This window comes from Dendronephthya gigantea, unplaced genomic scaffold (genome assembly GCF_004324835.1).
Source record: "Dendronephthya gigantea isolate DGI-Jeju-01 unplaced genomic scaffold, DenGig_1.0 000083F, whole genome shotgun sequence".
Classification (NCBI taxonomy): domain Eukaryota; kingdom Metazoa; phylum Cnidaria; class Anthozoa; order Malacalcyonacea; family Nephtheidae; genus Dendronephthya; species Dendronephthya gigantea.
Window position 1 is genome coordinate 970637 of NW_021163093.1, and position 17982 is coordinate 988618.

The window sequence follows — 17982 nt, forward strand, 5'->3', positions numbered from 1 at the left end:
ACTTCTGCGAACAGCGAGCACAACTAGTCAGTCTGGCTGAAATGTGACAACTTCTTGGAAACTTTTGTTACTTCGAATTTCGAAATGTCCACCATTTCAACATGTGTATAATGAAGTATTCCATCAGTCAAAGGTGTAACTGCTGATAAGAGTTATCGCTTGTTCACAAAGGGGAAAAGATTGAAAATTTTTCTGATGTCGAAGTGACTTTTTAAACAGAAATTTGCCATTTTCTTCCGTGAAATCAACGAAAATGGTACGTTGCATTTCCTACGCTCTATTCCTTGATACAAAGCTGTCAATTTCGACGTAAATCGTTTGTATACTCGCTCTTTTCAGGAAATATTTGTGATGGTTCGTCGCGCGAAGCTCACCATGTTTCTCGATTGTACCGAGTCAACAACCGTGTCTGAGCTGAAGAAAATGATCGAGGGCATTGCAAAGACAGCGCCAGAAGATCAGAAATTGTTCAAAGATGAACAGGCTCTCGACGATAATAAAACGCTGGGTGATTACGGCTTCACAAGTCAAACAGCCAGACCACAAAATCCCGCTATGATTGGTTTGGCCTGCAAAGTGGAAGGTAACTTTTGATTTCTTTATCTCTAAGGAGGGAATAGTTTGGATTGGCCATGATAGTGAGCATCAGATTTATTTTTTTGTCCTTGAAATTACCACTTGAAGTCACTCAGCCAACCCAACCCAAAGACCATCTTTGGTTGAGAGAAGAACTATATTTATATTAATAAACCAATAAACTGGTATTTCCCAGTTAACTCAATCACTGGATTGGTAACTGTTCATTAGATTGCCATTAGTGGGTGAAGCTGAGGTGATTGCAATTGACGTACAAAATGAAAGTCATAAGCAGTTTGTTTGATGCTATCTTTTAGCTAATTTCAGTTGTATTTATGAGAGTAACACTGGTTATTTAAACTAAACAAATGTTATTGTGGAAAAAGTAGAAAAATTCACCCTCCATATTTGCTAACTGTATGGGGAAAAATGCATAGACATTAGTATGCATGTCAGTTACACCTTAAAGATAGCGACAGAGCGACACTCCATTTTCCTTTATAATAGAGTTTATTGGTGTACCATTGGGTCTTGCTCCTCCACTGGCCAATAAAATTGTCTGGTATTAATTGAGTTGGTATATGCTTGGTTAATGCCAAGCGAAAGGCAGTAACAGAGAGTTTTGTTAATCTATAAATAAGCCACCCATATGTAGGCTTTCTGTTGACCAAAAATTGAGCAGAATTATCTGGACATATAATGCACTTTTACATGTTAATCTGTACACGTTGCACACTGACCAGTTGGGTATGAACCCAAAGACAAGGTGTTAACAACACTGTCCATAAAAAAATTCTAGTTTTTAAGGTTATTCGTTAATGATATGGGTTAATGAAACACCTCATTTTTTACAAGTTTTTGGTATATGACAATTGAAACTCAATGATAAGTGCGCATTCTTGTGTTTCTGTCAGAAGGTCTTACTTGGCAAACTGGCACTTTTCAAGAAAGTACCAGCTGTTAGGTTTACAAATGTCAGTAAATTGCAGTGTTAATATTAATTTTGGGTGATGTACTTTTCATATTACTTGCAAAATTTGGAGCCAGATATGAGATATGATATTATGGTATATGGTACCCGTAAGAATGGAAAAACATTTTAATTCAAGAGAAAAATTTATTCATTGAGATAAGTTTTAATGATCTGAATAAAGGCCTATAGAAATGGAAATATAGGTATTGGTAAATATTTTGCCAATATTACTGGTAAAAGTAATTGTCATGATCAAAGTTCTTAATTTGAAAGTGCTGAAATAAAATATAAGTGTCTGTAAGATTTATCACTTGGACACTGTATGTCATCTTGATTTTGCACAGCAATTTATGTGTTGTTTAATATCTTAAGTGGAAAAGGCACTGTTGTGATTAATATAATACATTCAAGATGCCAAATGTTGTAAACTCTGAAATATCAAATACTATAATGAACAATCAGGATTCTTGTTTATTTAAGGCACAGATGAGTGGGAGGCATTAAACATCACAAGTCTTTCAACACCTCCTGATCCACCTGATGTCATGATTCCGCAGGAAAGTAGTGCTACCGATGCAAAATGAGGACTTGAACTTAGACTGTAGGGTTTGCTATGCAGCTGTTGATGTTTTAACTAAAGTGTTTATGAGTGAAATGCTAGCGCTATCATAGTATCATATCTAGCCATCATACAATACAACACTCACTTTATCCCGGGATTTAATTACAAAATAGGCATCCAGTCATTATCCCTAGATCAATGGCTCCATGCATTAAATTTAGAAAGAGATCAGAGACAGGTTGTATAAACTTTTAAGCATTCAGGGTTTAACTTAAAATACACAATTCTGTTTGGCTAATACACCACATTAAGGAATAGACCTTCTGCATTGTAGACTACCTTCAGCTGTGGTGATTTGATTGCGTTTCCATGCATCAATCAAAATGTGGTCTATAATGCAAAAGGTCTAGTGGGTTTTATGGGCCAAGTTGGTTAAAATTATCCTGAAGGTTCTTATTTTGTTTTCTATATTTTTTCTTCCTATACTTTTCTTTTTGTCTTTAGTGCTTATAAATTCTATGGCAATGCCATTTCCTAAACATCTACTTAGTTTTATATAATAGAATCGAAAAAATTCCCAAATTAAACAGGACTATTTCCAACACTTGGAAAATTGTCAAAGTAAATATTTTGCAGATATCACGCGTGCATGATCTACAAGGTTGAAGAAATGCTATTGGCTAGCTTAAGACGCGTGCTGAAATGTGATTGGCTGACAAAATAAAACGAGAGATGACTGTTCAAATTCGTTATAATTACCTGTGACGTGTTCCGTGCGTCTGTCCTCTTAGAGATCATGACTCTCGACCAATGAAGTTACTTGAATTCTTAACGTTATTGTATAAATCATAACTACCAATGCAGAGTTCATTTCCAGAAAAACTATACCAAAAATAGTCTGAATATATATCCTTGTTAAATTTGAATGCATTGATTGCAAGCGAATTGTTATCACATATTGTGAAAAATGCTAACAATTTCTAGTGATGCGCCGATATCTGTATCGGTTTGTTGGTATCGTTAACAATATACCGATCGATAAACTATATTACCGGTGCTATGCAGATGTAAATAACGATATACTTGAATGCAGAGTTCTTGTGACACTCTAAAACACCAGAATCTTGTCTGTACCGAAATACAACAGCACCGGTCTGGCCGTAATTCGCCTTTAATTCCTATAATAAAGTTCTGAATTTGAAAGTGCTGAAACCAAATATAGGTGTGAAAACGATGTATGTGTTGTTTTAAAACATTTCGTAGCAAATAACTTTATATTAGTAGACCAAAAAATTGAGTTTAATTCAGTTGCTATGATGTCTTTGTTGAATGTTTTCAAATCGTATAGAATATTGGATTGGTATCGGCCCGCAAATATTATGTTATCAGAAAAATCGGCGAGTTTTAATTTCGGTGCATCACTAACAATTTCCTAGCAATATTTTAAAGTATGGAATTTTGCAAAGATACATTTTTCGCATTTTACAACTTACAGTTGTCAATTTCGAATTTTTACTAATTTTAGTATGCTTATTCCAGTTGTGGTGGTTTATTTGTGTCACCTATCATACATTGTCACAAGTTAAGGTTAGTTTCCACTCAGGATAATTCCTTCTTGGATCGGACAGGACAGGAAAGATTCCTTTGTATGTAAACGCCGCCTGAGAACTCACCGACAAAGGAAATTTTCCTGTCCGTCCCGATCCAAAGGAGATTTTTTCTGAGTTGAAACTAGCCTTTAGTTGAACATAATTTCCCAGGCTGTGTATTTGTCACAAACAATAGTTAAAAGTTTATACAACCGGTGTAGATAACGCCGTAGAAATAGAACATTTTTTATCTGCAAATGGCCGTGGTCAATGCCGTGGTCAAATGTAAAGACGCATCTTACATAACGTCATGATGAAATATTACATCGTATAAGTATAATACCCATGTTTTGCGCACGATTGGTGGTGTTAGGTATTCGCGTGGTGGAGAGGGGGCATCCCCCTGGGAAGGTGGGGGTAGTTTCCCCATCCCTGACCAGACCTGGGGAATGTTACTTAAATCTTACTTTCCCAAACAAGTACTTAGAGAAAAAAATATAACCGTGCCTAAAGCATGTGTGTTGAAATTTTCTGTTTTATCAGTAAATGATTACAAAGCATATGACGCACGATGATATTTTGTCGTGCGATGCTAATATGGACTGTGTAACAAAAATGTATTAAATGTACCTATATAAAATAAACAGTCTGATTGTTGCGAACTAATTATAAATTCCAATTTACAATTGACTGAAAAGAAAACACGGTTTTGTGTAAAAATATTGCGCCTGAAGTGGCATGAAGTAAAGAAAATGATAATTTGGTTTTGTCTACGATCTAGCTTCTGATTGGTTGATTTTTGTACTGGAATTAGCTTGTTTGCAACTCTGCGTGAATAATATCACAGTTTAAGGATATGATAATATCCAATTCAAAAGAAGCCATGTATAGAGAGCTATATATCTATACCCAAGTGACGGCATGCATAGATACACTTAGTGACATGACTCTTGCCGATCAAAACACTGTATTTGAGTCTGAGAGTCTTCTTGTATTGTATGGTAATAATGGTATTATCTATATACAGCCAATGATTCGCCTCCTGAACAACTAATATGTGATATTTATTTTATCGTTTGACATGCGAACAAGTGTCACAGAATCCCAAAGATTTTGGGGTCTTTTTTTTACAAGAGTATTTTTTTACAATGTTATTTGCAAGGGCCAAGGAGTTGTAGGCTTATGATTGTGGTTCTGGTTTTAAGTTTGGAGTAGGGTCAATTAGTAATTTCAGATTATTACCGCCGGCCGGATTTCGCACAAAATATTTTCGTAATTCTGCAGAAAACAAGAAACAGTATCGCTAATTCACCACGAAGTGCCACGCGTAAATATTGCAATAATCGTATTGATAACTGAGCAATAACAGAATTATCATCGGTTGTCATGGATTATGGATGTTGAATAAATTATATTTACCGGCAAAAAATCAAGGACCGGACGCGTTCTACGTTCACTTCGAGAACAAGGGTCACTGAGTATGGAGTGATTCACGTGCTGAAGTGTTATAATTAGAGTATTGGGACAGTTTACGTTTGGATTGTCACAATAATTTCAAAGATCGTCTTTCTTCATGTTGCTACAAAGGGTGATATTTCGTTTGTCGCACTCGGCGAAGATTTTATCCGCGTTTTCGTCGAATAAAATGCTATCGGTTCTCGCTGCCACGTCGACAGAAGGACAAAGGGTTATATTTCATGGGCCTAACACGGTTTTGGAAACCGAATTTGCCGGTCTGCCAGAACTCAGAGAGGGAGAGATATTAGGGAAGATGAAAGCGGCGACGATATGTGGCTCGGATCTGCATACGATTATAGGAAGAAGGACAGAACCAGTACCAAGGTTTGTCAAAATACGGTGACCTGTCTTTGTTCGTTTGTTGAAAAAATAGCTTTGTTGACATGTATATTCAGTATAAACTCAAAATACAATACATATAGTTCTAGAATTTGTACATGGTTTACAACAAATTGGAATAAACAAGCCCTGGAACCAGGAGATTTATGTAAACAATTTTTTATAAATATTATTGAATACTTGATTTGAATCATCAGGTGGCATTATTACTATAGTCAGTGTTTGCATTGGCAAGCGCTTACCCTGGCTTTATTATTTACGGATATGAAACTTTACTCGTGTGACTATGGAAAATGTTCATTGATAAAAATCAACCTTTATCACTTCTTCCAATTTGTACGGTTCTACAACAAGTTTAATATTTGAAGCAGGTATCCTAGCAAAGTTCACCTTCCTTTTCATTTTTTTTTGCTTTGCAGGTAACTAGTAATGAATATCAAACAGCCATAAAACCAATTAAAATACAAGTTGTTAGTTGAGCTTGAAAACTAGGTCTAAATTTTTCCTGGTTGTGCTTAAAACAACCAGACACAAATCATCAATTTTTGCTGATGTTTGATACTGTTTCTTTAGCATCTTGGGTCATGAAGGTGTTGTGGAAGTTGTTGACCACAAGTGTTCTCATGAAAAGGTGCAAATTGGTGACAGACTGACATTTACAGTTGCTGATTCCTGTCATTCTTGTGAAAGATGTGAAAGTGACTTGACACAGAAATGCTTCTCTCTTTTCAAGGTATATTTGCAGGAATACATGTAATAAAGTTTAAAATCTAAGTGTGTTGAATTCCAAGCAATTAAAGTTTAAGAGCCACAATTGGTGGATAATGTAATGCAGCTTTCATACAACCGTCCTGGAGACAGTAGCATTAGGTGTTTAGGTCATGATGCGGTGTTGATTTTATGAAGAAACAGAGGTTACCGTAATTAACTACTCTTCCTCTTTGAAATTAAATACCTCACAAAAAAGCTTAAAGTAATAGCAGTTACTATGATTGGTCTTTTTCTTCATCTTAGTATTTTTCATTTTAAGTATGGTCATGCAGATATGTCAAGTGGAACTGGTTGGAATGGCTGCTATGCAACACATATTGTTTTACGCAAGGGGACCCACATTGTGAAGCTGCCTGACAATGTAGATGACAAGATTGGAGCGACTCTAAATTGTGCGTTCGCATCCATGACAAATGCTGTAGAGCCATTGATGGATTTACATAATTTGGAAAAAAAACGAGAAGCAAACAAAAAGAAGTCTGTCTTGGTGCAGGTTTGTAACATAGTTATTTCTAAAAGCCCAACTAAGGTTCTTTCTCTTAATTTGACAAGATGTACCCCCGGTACTGAAAAAAAGTACTTTGTACAACTTTAGTTTGTGTAGAATCTGCCCCATTTGCATCTGGTTTGGGAAGGGGTGCTAAAATTAGTTGCTTTAAAGCCATTTCCATAAAGTATTGGTGACCCATTGAAATGTCTATGATATATTATATTATAGTCCTGTATTATTGACTTATAAGCTCAACCTTTTTGGCAGAATGAGTTGTGCATGCATATGCATGTATTGTAGTACTTCAACTATAGTGAAGGTGAGTTTTGATGCAATTTTAGTTTATAATTATTCACTTAATATTTCATTGCAGGGTGCAGGACTTCTTGGCATCTTCAGTTGTGCTTTATTTCGGGAGGCTGGGTATGAAAAGATTTATTGTTATGATGTTCACACAGAAAGATTGAAGATGGCTGAGAAATTTGGAGCTGTGTCCCTTAATGGTGGTGGGTGAAGGTCTTGTTTTACAACACACTTATTCTGGGACAACTCTAGATCATATTTAAAAATGCTGTTGAATTTTACCCAGAGAAAATTTTGGCAGATTTTGTAACTGCACTTTATCATGGCTTTTTTAGCCAATCAGGAAGAGGAGAAACTTCAGGACAATAGTATAGATACTGTGATGGAGGTAAGCAATTTGGTCCACTGAACGCTAGTGTGGTAACTGGAATAATAACCCAGGAAAAGATTATATAGCTTTTCTGACAAAACTGATCTATCATGTGCCTGGAGTCATTTGTCCCAGTCCTTCCAACTATTAGTATAAAAAGCACATTTTAAAAGTACAGCCACTTCTGTCCATTTTCATTCTCTATATTCGTAGTTTACCGCTCAGCTTGTCCATTATTTTAAAGAAGCAGGTTTTTCTGGCTTTGGTTTTTTCTGAGCATTCATGTCACTAATTTTCTGTTCCCCTTGTTATTTTAGGTCAGCGGTGTAAAGAACGTCTTTCCCAAAGGCATGCGTGTCATCAAGCCTGGTGGATTCTATACATTTGTTGGCCTGGTCCATCCGGACTCAAAACTTGAACTTACAGCTGAACAAATTATTAGGAAGTGTTTGACTATTAGAGGTATGGGATTGTTTATTCACTACAAGATTTTCTTCACTCAAGAAAGAATCCCAAGGGTTTGGACCAGGCCATCCAAATACGGAAACTATGAAGTGAACCAAGAAACCAACAAAATAGTTTAACAAATTTTATTTCAATAAGCGAGTGTTTCGATGGCTTGATCAAGACACGGACTTCGACCAATCAGAACACGCGTTATATACATGTCATTTTATAATTCTTTATCTATGCTGCTCGAATGAACTAAGCACGCTTTAACGCTTCGTGATGCCCTTAGGCCTCTTTCACGCGTCCAATTTCTGCTGAGACTTTCGGAGCGCTATCCTTCTTTTGATGGATGTGAACGAGTTGATCATTATGAATATTATGTGTACGTGCCTTGATCCAAACTTTGCCGCGGTCAAGCGAATCTCTATCACTCCAGGATAGAAAATATAAAAGTTCGTAAAAGAAAGTTTACCAACACGTTATTTCCAATACGGAAATAGAATATAAAAAGCCAAATTTTCAGTTTATATGCACTTTATGCTGTTGTCAGCCATCTCTTTGAAAATTATGTTATTTTGCTCAATACAGGCATTCATAATTATGGTCCAAGGCATTTGGAACAAGCCGTGGATTTCCTGAGCGATACGGTCGATAAATATCCTTACGACGAACTTGTCAGCCCATCTTTTGACCTCGACCAGATAAACGAGGCGGTCAAGTTAGCCTTGAGTAAAAAATATCTTCGTGTTTGTGTGGAACCTGGTGTAGGTAAACTAGCGAACTAGATATGCGTTTCAAAACGATTCAATCCAGTCAAATTAACAATTTTACATCCTTAAATTTAGGTAGTTTCAAAGTTATATTTGCCAAATAATGAATATTATTTGAACCCTATATATATATCAAAATGTTAAAGAAAATTTTGAAAAGTTATCTTAAACTCGCTTAATTTTACTTAGAACATCCCAAATTTAGTGAACTCGCAAAGTTTGGTAGCGAAATATTGTGAGAATGATATAAAATTTGCTTTTCTAACGCTGTAAATTTTGTAAATGTGCATACGTCCTCGAGTTAATTGATTTATTGATTGATTTAATTGATTTTATTGAGAAGGGTATAAATTTTCCCGCGCAAACTATACAAAAGCTTTTCGTTGCTCAACTTAGCGAATTTACTTAGTGAATTTGCGATGCTCATTCGAGCTGCGGTAAATTAGACCAGTTTAAGATACCTTTTTACGGCGTTCACACTGGAAATTTTTTTTTAAATGCCTACTATGGACATTTCAATTAGTATGGTCATTGTATACTCTTTCCATACTATATCCATAGTATGAAAATGGTAATTAGTATGGATATTGTAAACTTCCATACTATCTCCAACTAGCATCCATACTGTATCCCATTACATGGATTTTGAAATAAATTTCGAGTGTCAGGTGCAGATTTATTATGGTAATTGCACGAAGTGGAGTGCTATTGGTGTGGAATTAAATGTTTGGTTACAAAATCGCACGAACGCGCGAAGCAGCAGTGCGATTTACAATCACATGTTCGCTTTCATACGAAATTGCACGCGATACGAAGTGCAATTACGACTTCATTACATTCATTTTGAAACCTTACACAAATTTATGAACCAAAACAGATGCGTTCAAAAATTAAAAATTTTGCCAAGCGGAAGATGACTTTGATAATTTCTTTCTACAATCCTCGACGATATTCAATTATTACATGATTTAATAATATGATAATGCAGTACCGTCAGTGGCAGACAATAGAGTGGGGGATAGGGGACAGTCGCCCCCCCCCTCAATAATTTTTATCATTTTTTCTAAGCACTGAAGAAGCTGGCAAGTTAGCATGTATCAATTAGATTAGTCTTTCGATTCTCACTCTGGAAAAAAATACCGGTAATTCTTGTGTTTTTCACCCCAGCGAATTGGACCATTGTTTATGTCAGCACAGTTGATTATCTGATCAACAAAAACATTTAAAAGAGACTTGCACTAGTCCTCAATTTAGCTTCAAGTTCGCCATGTTGGCTTCAAAAATGGCTACCAATTACAAATTTCCTTTATTCGTTCCGATCTAAATAATTTCCATTGGTCAACTGTTAGTCTTCCGTCTTTCAGCGACATCGAAAGCAACAACGTTTTGTGAGGCCGTCACCAAGTGAATCACGCTGATCAATTGTTTTAGGAAAAATATCGGGAAATTGACGTAGGCAACTAATGACCACAAACCAACTGGAACGTCGTTCACAGTAAAAACTAAGATTAGATAAACGGAATGATATTAAAAAACAGCACCCATCCCTATGCACGCTCATCTCTGCTCCCACCTCCATGCACCCTCCCCTTTGTACCCGCTTTCGTGTCTAACTGAACTATGTATTCCCAAAACTGAACTATGTATTTCCTTTTTTTATTTCCTCACGGAGCTTAATTCTGTTTACATGACGGGCAGAGGGGGACGTATTTCGGGCTCATTTGGGTATGCACATGAACACAAAATGGAATTGTACATACAAGACTAAACACAGCATGATAAGTGGATGTCGTAAATTATTGAGCATACACTACCGTCACAACCAGGAACTTAATCAGGATGTGTTGGAAGATGTAAAAAAATATGATTGCTCATGTCAATAGCCATGCACCTCCTCCATGCACTCCTCTTTATACCCACCACTATGCACATTCCTCTCCACCAACATGCACCCTACACTATGTACCCACTCCTATGCATGCTCCACTCTGCACCTCAACGCACCCTCCTCTTTATACCCACCTCTATGCACATTCCTCTCCTCCCGCATGCACCCTACACTATGTACCCACCCCTATGCACGCTACACTCTGCACCTCAACGCACCCTCCTCTTTATACCCACCTCTATGCACATTCCTCTCCTCCCGCATGCACCCTATGTTTTGTATGAAACCCCTATAGCACGCTCCACTCTGGACCACCTCCATTTGCCCTGTTTGTACCCGCCTCCATGTTCCTACCTCTATACACCTTTCTCTGTCTATAACCACCTTCCTGCGTTCCCCTCTCTGCGTCCCCAGCCCCTAGACCACCCGTGTATGCGTTGTTATCATACCGTTACCTGTTGGCCCGTATGAAAAGTGAATGAAGTACAACGCGACAAAAAACAGTTCGTTTCCCATACACATGATGAACAGAAAAGTCTGAAACATACAAACCACGTATCATGACATGAAAAACTTGCAGGCCCAAACATTATTTGTAACGTTTGCTGGCATGGTAGGCAAGATAGCGTGTGAAAATTATCAACTACTCTGATATTTTGGAAATACACGAAACGTACCCAGGAGGAGTAGTACAGACGAAGAAAGAAGTTTGTTGTGATCTTGTGGCTTTCGTCACCTTTTATCAGCGAGCTATAGAGAAAAAAATAGTTTACTGGGCACTTGCTCAGCATGATCTATGATGAACCAGTTTTGACTTTGGGCACCCGTACCGGGCACTCTATCTGAATGCATGCAGCCTAAGATTAGCATATTTCATTGAATATACCAATCTAATCTTTCATTGAACCTGTTTTGTGCCGGGCGTTTTTGTCTAAATACCCAACTGAAGGCTAGTTTCCACTCAGGAAAATTCTCCTCTGGACCGGACAGGACAGGTTTCCTTTGTTAGACGCCGCCTGAGAACTCGCCGACAAAGGAAATTTTCCGTCCGTCTTTCCTGAGTGGAAACTAGCCTTGACACCCTAGTTACTTCATCTATCAGATCGGTGGCTTCTATTAATTGACACCTCAGAATAACACATAAGTTAAGTTACACGGCTTACCTGTACATGTGTAACCAGTGACTGCTGATGTCCAGTGAAATGAGAAACTGGAAGACAACGCGATACGAGGGAAGGAACTCGCTCAACATCACCATAAGACACGTTGTTGCACACCTTTGGAAAATTGTGAGAATCATTTTTCTAGCGTTTAATACACCGAGAGCATCCAGTACGAGAGCCGAGGGATTATTTCGGGGCCAATTGCATGGACCGGGCTAGCCCGCCTTTAGTCTTTACCGGACTGGCCCGTTATAATAATTATTATAGTCAATTTAGGGGCTGTTTACATGAGCCCGGTTACCCGAGATTCAACGAAGCGTGAGAGGACTTTGAGGTATTAAAATAAGTCTTTATGACACAAAGCAAGCACATGTTATTGTTGTGGCGATTACACGACTGCTAAGATCATGTTATCTGCTCATTGTAATACCTTAAAATCATCGCATTTGCGTTGAATCTCGGGTAACCGGGCTCATGTAAACAGCCCCTAAAACGTTTCGATTACATGCAACCCGCGGCCAGCTCGGCAAACCCTAATGTAATCGGCCCGTTCACACGATCTAACTTTGTCGGATCCAATTCACTTCTGCCGTATGGAATAGTGTAGTTTGTTATTGATAAAGCAGTGCATGCCCCGTTTACACTACACCTGATTTATTGGCACGGCATTGAGTGTTGTGTAAACGGGGGGGCGTTAGGCGTTTGCATGCTGTCCAATATGCATTGCAAGTCAACAGGCTATAAAACATCCATCAGAAGTGTATTGGATCCGACAAAGTTGGTCGTGCGAACAGAGCTTTGAAGTACTTTTGAAGTTTGAACTATACTATGTGCATGAATTCAAACGTCGCATTTTAGTCGCGTCGAATGCAATTCAAACAATAGATAATGAGATGCTGCTGAGGTTTATCATCTAATTATCTATTGTTTAAATTGCATTCGACGCGAACAAAATATGGCGTATGGATAACATAGGCCAAAAACGTATTTTCAAATCCCAGAAGTATAATCAATTGCATTGGCATTTCAATGGAAATGCTGTTTGCAGCATCTACTAGCTTATGCAAATTATAGTTTTGTACTTTGAGAAAAAGTGCTTTTCGACACTGGAGAATATAGCTTTCATTAGCTCCGAAATAAGTGAGAATGTGTGGTCACAACTCACAAGTTTGAGGACTTGTTTACCGAGCAACATAGCTCGTTCAGGACATTCGACGGACGAGAAAGTACAAATATTGTGCAATCCAACGAAAAGAAGTGAAGTGCATTAGCGGGCCTCGAGCGGGACAATAGTCTTCATATATTTAATAATGTTTTGATCCAGATACTGGAAAGCGTTTCCTAAATATTCGCAGAGTGTATACTATAGGTGTGATTTGGGGAGTCTATTTGAAGCTATCAGAGTTGATCGAGACCCGTGTGTGTATGTCTATATCACGAGACACGGTTAAGGGAGAAACGCCTTTAGAGCGATCTAATGTAAGTACAACACAGTTCATGTTTTGACCTTTGCCTGGGGGCAGGAATTTATTTTTTGTTCACATCTGCCTGAGAACTCGTTTTAGTTTGAGTGTAGCATTTAAAGAGTTAATGTTGGTATATATAGCTACTGAATGGACGACTTGCGCTTTAGACTAATTTTTGATCGAAGTAACTAGAAGAAAATAAATCATCACAGCTAGAAAGATCTTACTTAAATTAGTGCAAATGCAAAGTTTGGCTGCGAAATGTTTTAAAATACGGAAAATATAGCCACGCGAAGTTGGCAAATTTTGTATACTTTTGTATTTATACGACCGGAAGTGTGTAACTAATTTAGTTACACATTTCCGCACGTAATACAAAGGTATACAAAAATCGACAACTTCGCATGGCTATATTTTCCGTATTTTACAAAATTTCGCAGCCAAACTTTGCATTTGCACTAACTTAAGTAAGATCTTTCAGAAAATGTCCTTTTTATCGCCGAGGTAAGAAATTAGTCTAAAGCGCAAGTCGTCCATTATAATACGCCAATGTTATTGATGGCCCTTTGATTAATTTGTCTTAGGCCTAGGTTAAACTTCACATTTTGGTCGGTTCGAATGCAATTCAAACAATAGATAATGAGATGATAATGAGGCGTAATGAGTTTTATCATCTCATTATCTATTGTTTGAATTGCATTCGAAGCGACCAAAATGCGACGTTTAACCAAGGCCTTAAAAATCTCGTGATTCGGTGCGTTGAAAATACCAGTTAGAGAATTAGATATAAAGACTAACCTGTCTGTAAGCATGTCCAACATTGCTCCAAATTTTGATACTAAATAGCAAAAAATATGACGTTAATTGTTTTCACAACAACATCGTATGAGCAACGATATGCGGATTTTGTCACAAAAAATCAAATTTCGTACCCTGGCCTAGGCGACGAGCAAAATATCCATCAAATTGATCCAGAAAAGCACTGAGCAGATAACATGTTGCAAATATTACTGGACTAACGGCCATGTAGTAGAATGACAGAATGGCAAGAAATATACGAACGTAGCCTAAAAAAGTAGGAAAGTCACAAGGGGGGCCCGCGGGAGGAGGGGGCAATTTGTCCCATAACCCAGGTTGGCAGGGTCGCCAAAGTACCACGGGAATAGCATTAAACTATCACCCGAAAAAGTTTGTCCTTTAAAAATATGCATATTTTTTCCTCGCCCTCCATGACACAGCTAACCTATGCCTAATAACCTAATATCATTTAATACATAAGAGATGCCTGCGGAGAAGGCTAATTATTGCTATGACTATGTGTTTATAAAGCCGCGTTAACACTCTGGCCTGGACCAGGTCTGAAAGCCAAGATACAATACAAAATACTTGGAAAAGACGCCGAAAGGTGCATGGTGATACTAGAATTTATTCTATAAAGTTAATCCTCAAAATTTGAAAATTGAACAGTGCATGCATATGATTAAGATAAGGATTGGGAAAATTACATTAGTATTGTAAGCGAGGAGTAGGAATATGAAATAAAACTTTAATAGAAAATACATCGATATAAATCATCGAATTACGACATTTGGCAACAAGAAAAGAAGAATGCCACCGCCTGAACCACAAACGGAGGCTACAACGTCTCAGCAAAACGAAAGCAGTCCAGAATTACAGGCGATTCAGCAAGCAATTGGTTCGTTGAACACGGGAGCCCCTCGAAGCGGCTTACCACCTCTTTCACCGCTTGACCCCAACAAAGACCGCACCTGTTTTAGCCCATTATGATCTGAACGCACCAACCAAGCTGGTAGTTGATGCTTCTCCTTGGGCAGTTGGAGCCATACTCCTACAACAACAACCCGACACCAACTACCGTCCAGTCGTTTATGGAAGTCGTTCACTCACCACCACGGAAGTCAAGTACGTATGGTCACATCGAAAAGGAAGCTCTCGCACTCGTATTCGGGTGTGAACATTTTCACATGTACCCATTTGGCAGAAAATTTGAGCTTGAAACTGACCATAAACCCCTTGAATACATCTTCCAGCCAAAATCAAGTAAACCACCTCCAGCTCGTATCGAGAGATGGCAACTTCGATTGCACCGTCCAGGTCCTCAAAACCTAGCAGATTCCCTATCAAGATTGACACCAAAACAACCACCATCAAAGCGCGACAACAGTGCCGACAGACATGTTAACCGGAACTGCAGCTTGTTCGAAAATGCATCGCTGAAAATACCCCATACAAACTCCCCAGTAGTTTTAAAGGCGTAGCTAGCGAGCTATGTGTGGCAAACGACATCGTTCTCCGTGGAACTTGAATAGTTCTTCCAAACGAATTGCGCACGAAAGCCATCACAGCAGCTCACGAGGATCACGCAGGAATCACCCGTTGCAAACATCGACTCAGATCAAAGTTATGGTGGCCTGGTATGGATAAAGACGTAGAGGCACTCGTTAAACGCTGTAACCCTTGTCAATTAACTGGCCAACCAACCCAACCAACCCCACTCAATTGCAACTCGACTCCACTACCGAGTGGCCCCTGGGAATATCTAGCCCTCGACATCTGTGGTCCATTCCCAACCGGAGACTATGCATTAGTCTTGATCGATTACTACTCTCGATGGGTCGAAGTATAGAAGTTGTTACGACCACCACATCAGCAAGAATCCTCAAATGGTTAGATTCTGTGTTTGCCACTCACGGTTATCCCACCACACTGCAAACCGATAATGCGACCTACTTCAAGTGGCGTAGCCAGTCTGACGATTTAGTCATGCTATGCAAATTTTATGTTATTATCATTATTCATTTCTTTAGAAATTCATTGTTTTCACAGTCAATGAACAGCAATTGCAAACTATTAGCATAGCATGACTAAATTGTCGGGCTGGCTACGCCACTGCGCTACTTCACCTCTGTGGAATTCAGAAATACCCTCAAGGATTGGGGAATCAAACCACGTACAGTCACTGAATACTGGCCCCAGGCGAATGGATTGGTGGAATGATTCAACCAGATCCTTCTGAAGTTTATCCAAACCGCCTTAGTTGAAGGAAAGAATTGAAAAGGAATCCATTCCAATAATGCTTCCAAACTATCGCACAACCCCCCATTGCACAACAGGGAAAACACCAGCATTACTTCTAATGGACCGAGAGTTGCGAACCAGGATACCTAGTATCCAACAACCACCCAGCAACCCACTTGCCAGTGAGATCAAGAAAACTGATGCAGATTCAAAACGGAAGTCCAAATTGCTAGCTGACAAGAAAAGAAGCGCCAAACCTCATTAATTTAAGAAAGGCGAATTGGTCGTATTAAAACAACCGCATATCAATAAATTTTCAACAACGTTCAACCCGGACCCTCTCACAATAATCAGCATCAACGGCTCTCAGATTGTTATGCGAAGCAAAACCGGACAAATCTATCGCCGAAATTCATCCCATGTGAAAGAGTTTAATCAACCAAACGCGCCAACCGCAGAACACATCAACGATGAAGACTTAGAAGATCTCATACCACCCTACAATTCATCTGGTGATAAACAAGAAACCCCACCGCAACCTTTACCACTAAACCCACCAGACCCACCTTTAAGAAGATCCAGCAGACACAGGGAAACCGCCTAGCTACTTCCAGCAAGGATAGACGGATGAAGAAAAATTTAGTCAGTGACGTTTACACTCGTTAACATCTAACAATTGATATTTTTTGAAAGTGAAACTTTCCCAAAAAGGGGAGGATGTCGTGATTGTGACAATTAATTATATTTAGAAATGACGGACACGTGAACAGTGCATGCATATGATTAAGATAAGGATTGGGAAAATTACATTAGTATTGTAAGCGAGGAGTAGGAATATGAAATAAAACTTTAATAGAAAATACATCGATATAAATCACCGAATTACGACAGCCACCTCTTCTGTAGGTCTAGATTTTGTGGCCTGCCCCAGGCCTCGTCTACAGGCCAGACAAACAACGTTCACATCTTGGCCTAGACATGGTCCATGTCAGCTCAAAGCACGTGGTGTAAACGCGGCTTTAGGTATGCTATCCCCTAATCCACAATCTTGTAATATTATCCATCTCTGCTTAGTTTATAAGGATAGTCTATCTTGGTCCAGACGAGGGACTTTCTCATTAAAATCAATTACATATAATATAAGAGTCCGAGTCATTAATATTGATTAGTATTTATTAATATTATGTGAACTTTCCATTCGTATTTTGTGATTTGTGAATTCCAATTTCTTTATTTTCTTCAATATTTGTAATTCAAACACGCCATTTTTTACATGCATTGGAATATTTTTATTGCGGCACTTACCTATCAAATTTGGAACGAACAAAAATACGTTTTCGGCCATTTTGCCAAGCAGCCAAAGTCCTCAGCAGATAAATTCAATAAACTCTCAGTCTCAGCAGTAGAAAATATCGTGCAATGAGGTGAATATCGTGCAATTCTCTTCGAAGAATATCGTGCAATGAGGTGATCACGATTATCGGTTGAGTTACGGAGTACAATTGCATGCTCATTATGGAGGACGTTATATCTTTTCGAAAACCTATTCAATTATGTAATTATTCATAGCGAGTGTGTTAGTTGTTTTGTGTTTATTTTGTTAAAGAAAGACAGAGTCAAAGTCTATGCATGAGCAATTATCCCATGGTGCTTGAGGCAAATCTCGAGGGGGGGGGGGAAGGTATAAGAGAGTCGTATAGCTGCCTTCCAAGTTT

General features: G+C 38.5%; 3 protein-coding genes across 3 annotated transcripts; 2 read left to right on the top strand and 1 right to left on the bottom strand.

The window, feature by feature from the left end:
• Positions 1–168: 168 nt before the first annotated feature.
• LOC114533051 (elongin-B-like) lies at positions 169–4171 on the top strand. Its single transcript, XM_028554634.1, has 3 exons — positions 169–256; positions 340–583; positions 2030–4171. The coding sequence occupies exons 1-3, from the start codon at positions 254–256 to the stop codon at positions 2131–2133; spliced, it is 351 nt and encodes a 116-aa protein (XP_028410435.1). The 5' UTR covers positions 169–253; the 3' UTR covers positions 2134–4171.
• A 1174-nt stretch (positions 4172–5345) lies between these two features.
• On the top strand, positions 5346–9384 carry LOC114533030 (L-threonine 3-dehydrogenase-like). Its single transcript, XM_028554605.1, has 7 exons — positions 5346–5542; positions 6131–6290; positions 6588–6821; positions 7192–7324; positions 7457–7509; positions 7809–7953; positions 8530–9384. Exons 1-7 carry the CDS (start codon positions 5346–5348, stop codon positions 8724–8726), a joined length of 1119 nt encoding a protein of 372 aa, XP_028410406.1. The 3' UTR covers positions 8727–9384.
• A 469-nt stretch (positions 9385–9853) lies between these two features.
• LOC114533031 (CDP-diacylglycerol--inositol 3-phosphatidyltransferase-like) lies at positions 9854–17612 on the bottom strand. The gene is made up of 7 exons (XM_028554606.1): positions 17573–17612; positions 14161–14295; positions 14027–14066; positions 11763–11876; positions 11277–11349; positions 11055–11136; positions 9854–10213 (listed from the first exon to the last, which is right to left on the bottom strand). The coding sequence occupies exons 1-7, from the start codon at positions 17610–17612 to the stop codon at positions 10050–10052; spliced, it is 648 nt and encodes a 215-aa protein (XP_028410407.1). The 3' UTR covers positions 9854–10049.
• Between the last annotated feature and the right edge of the window lie 370 nt (positions 17613–17982).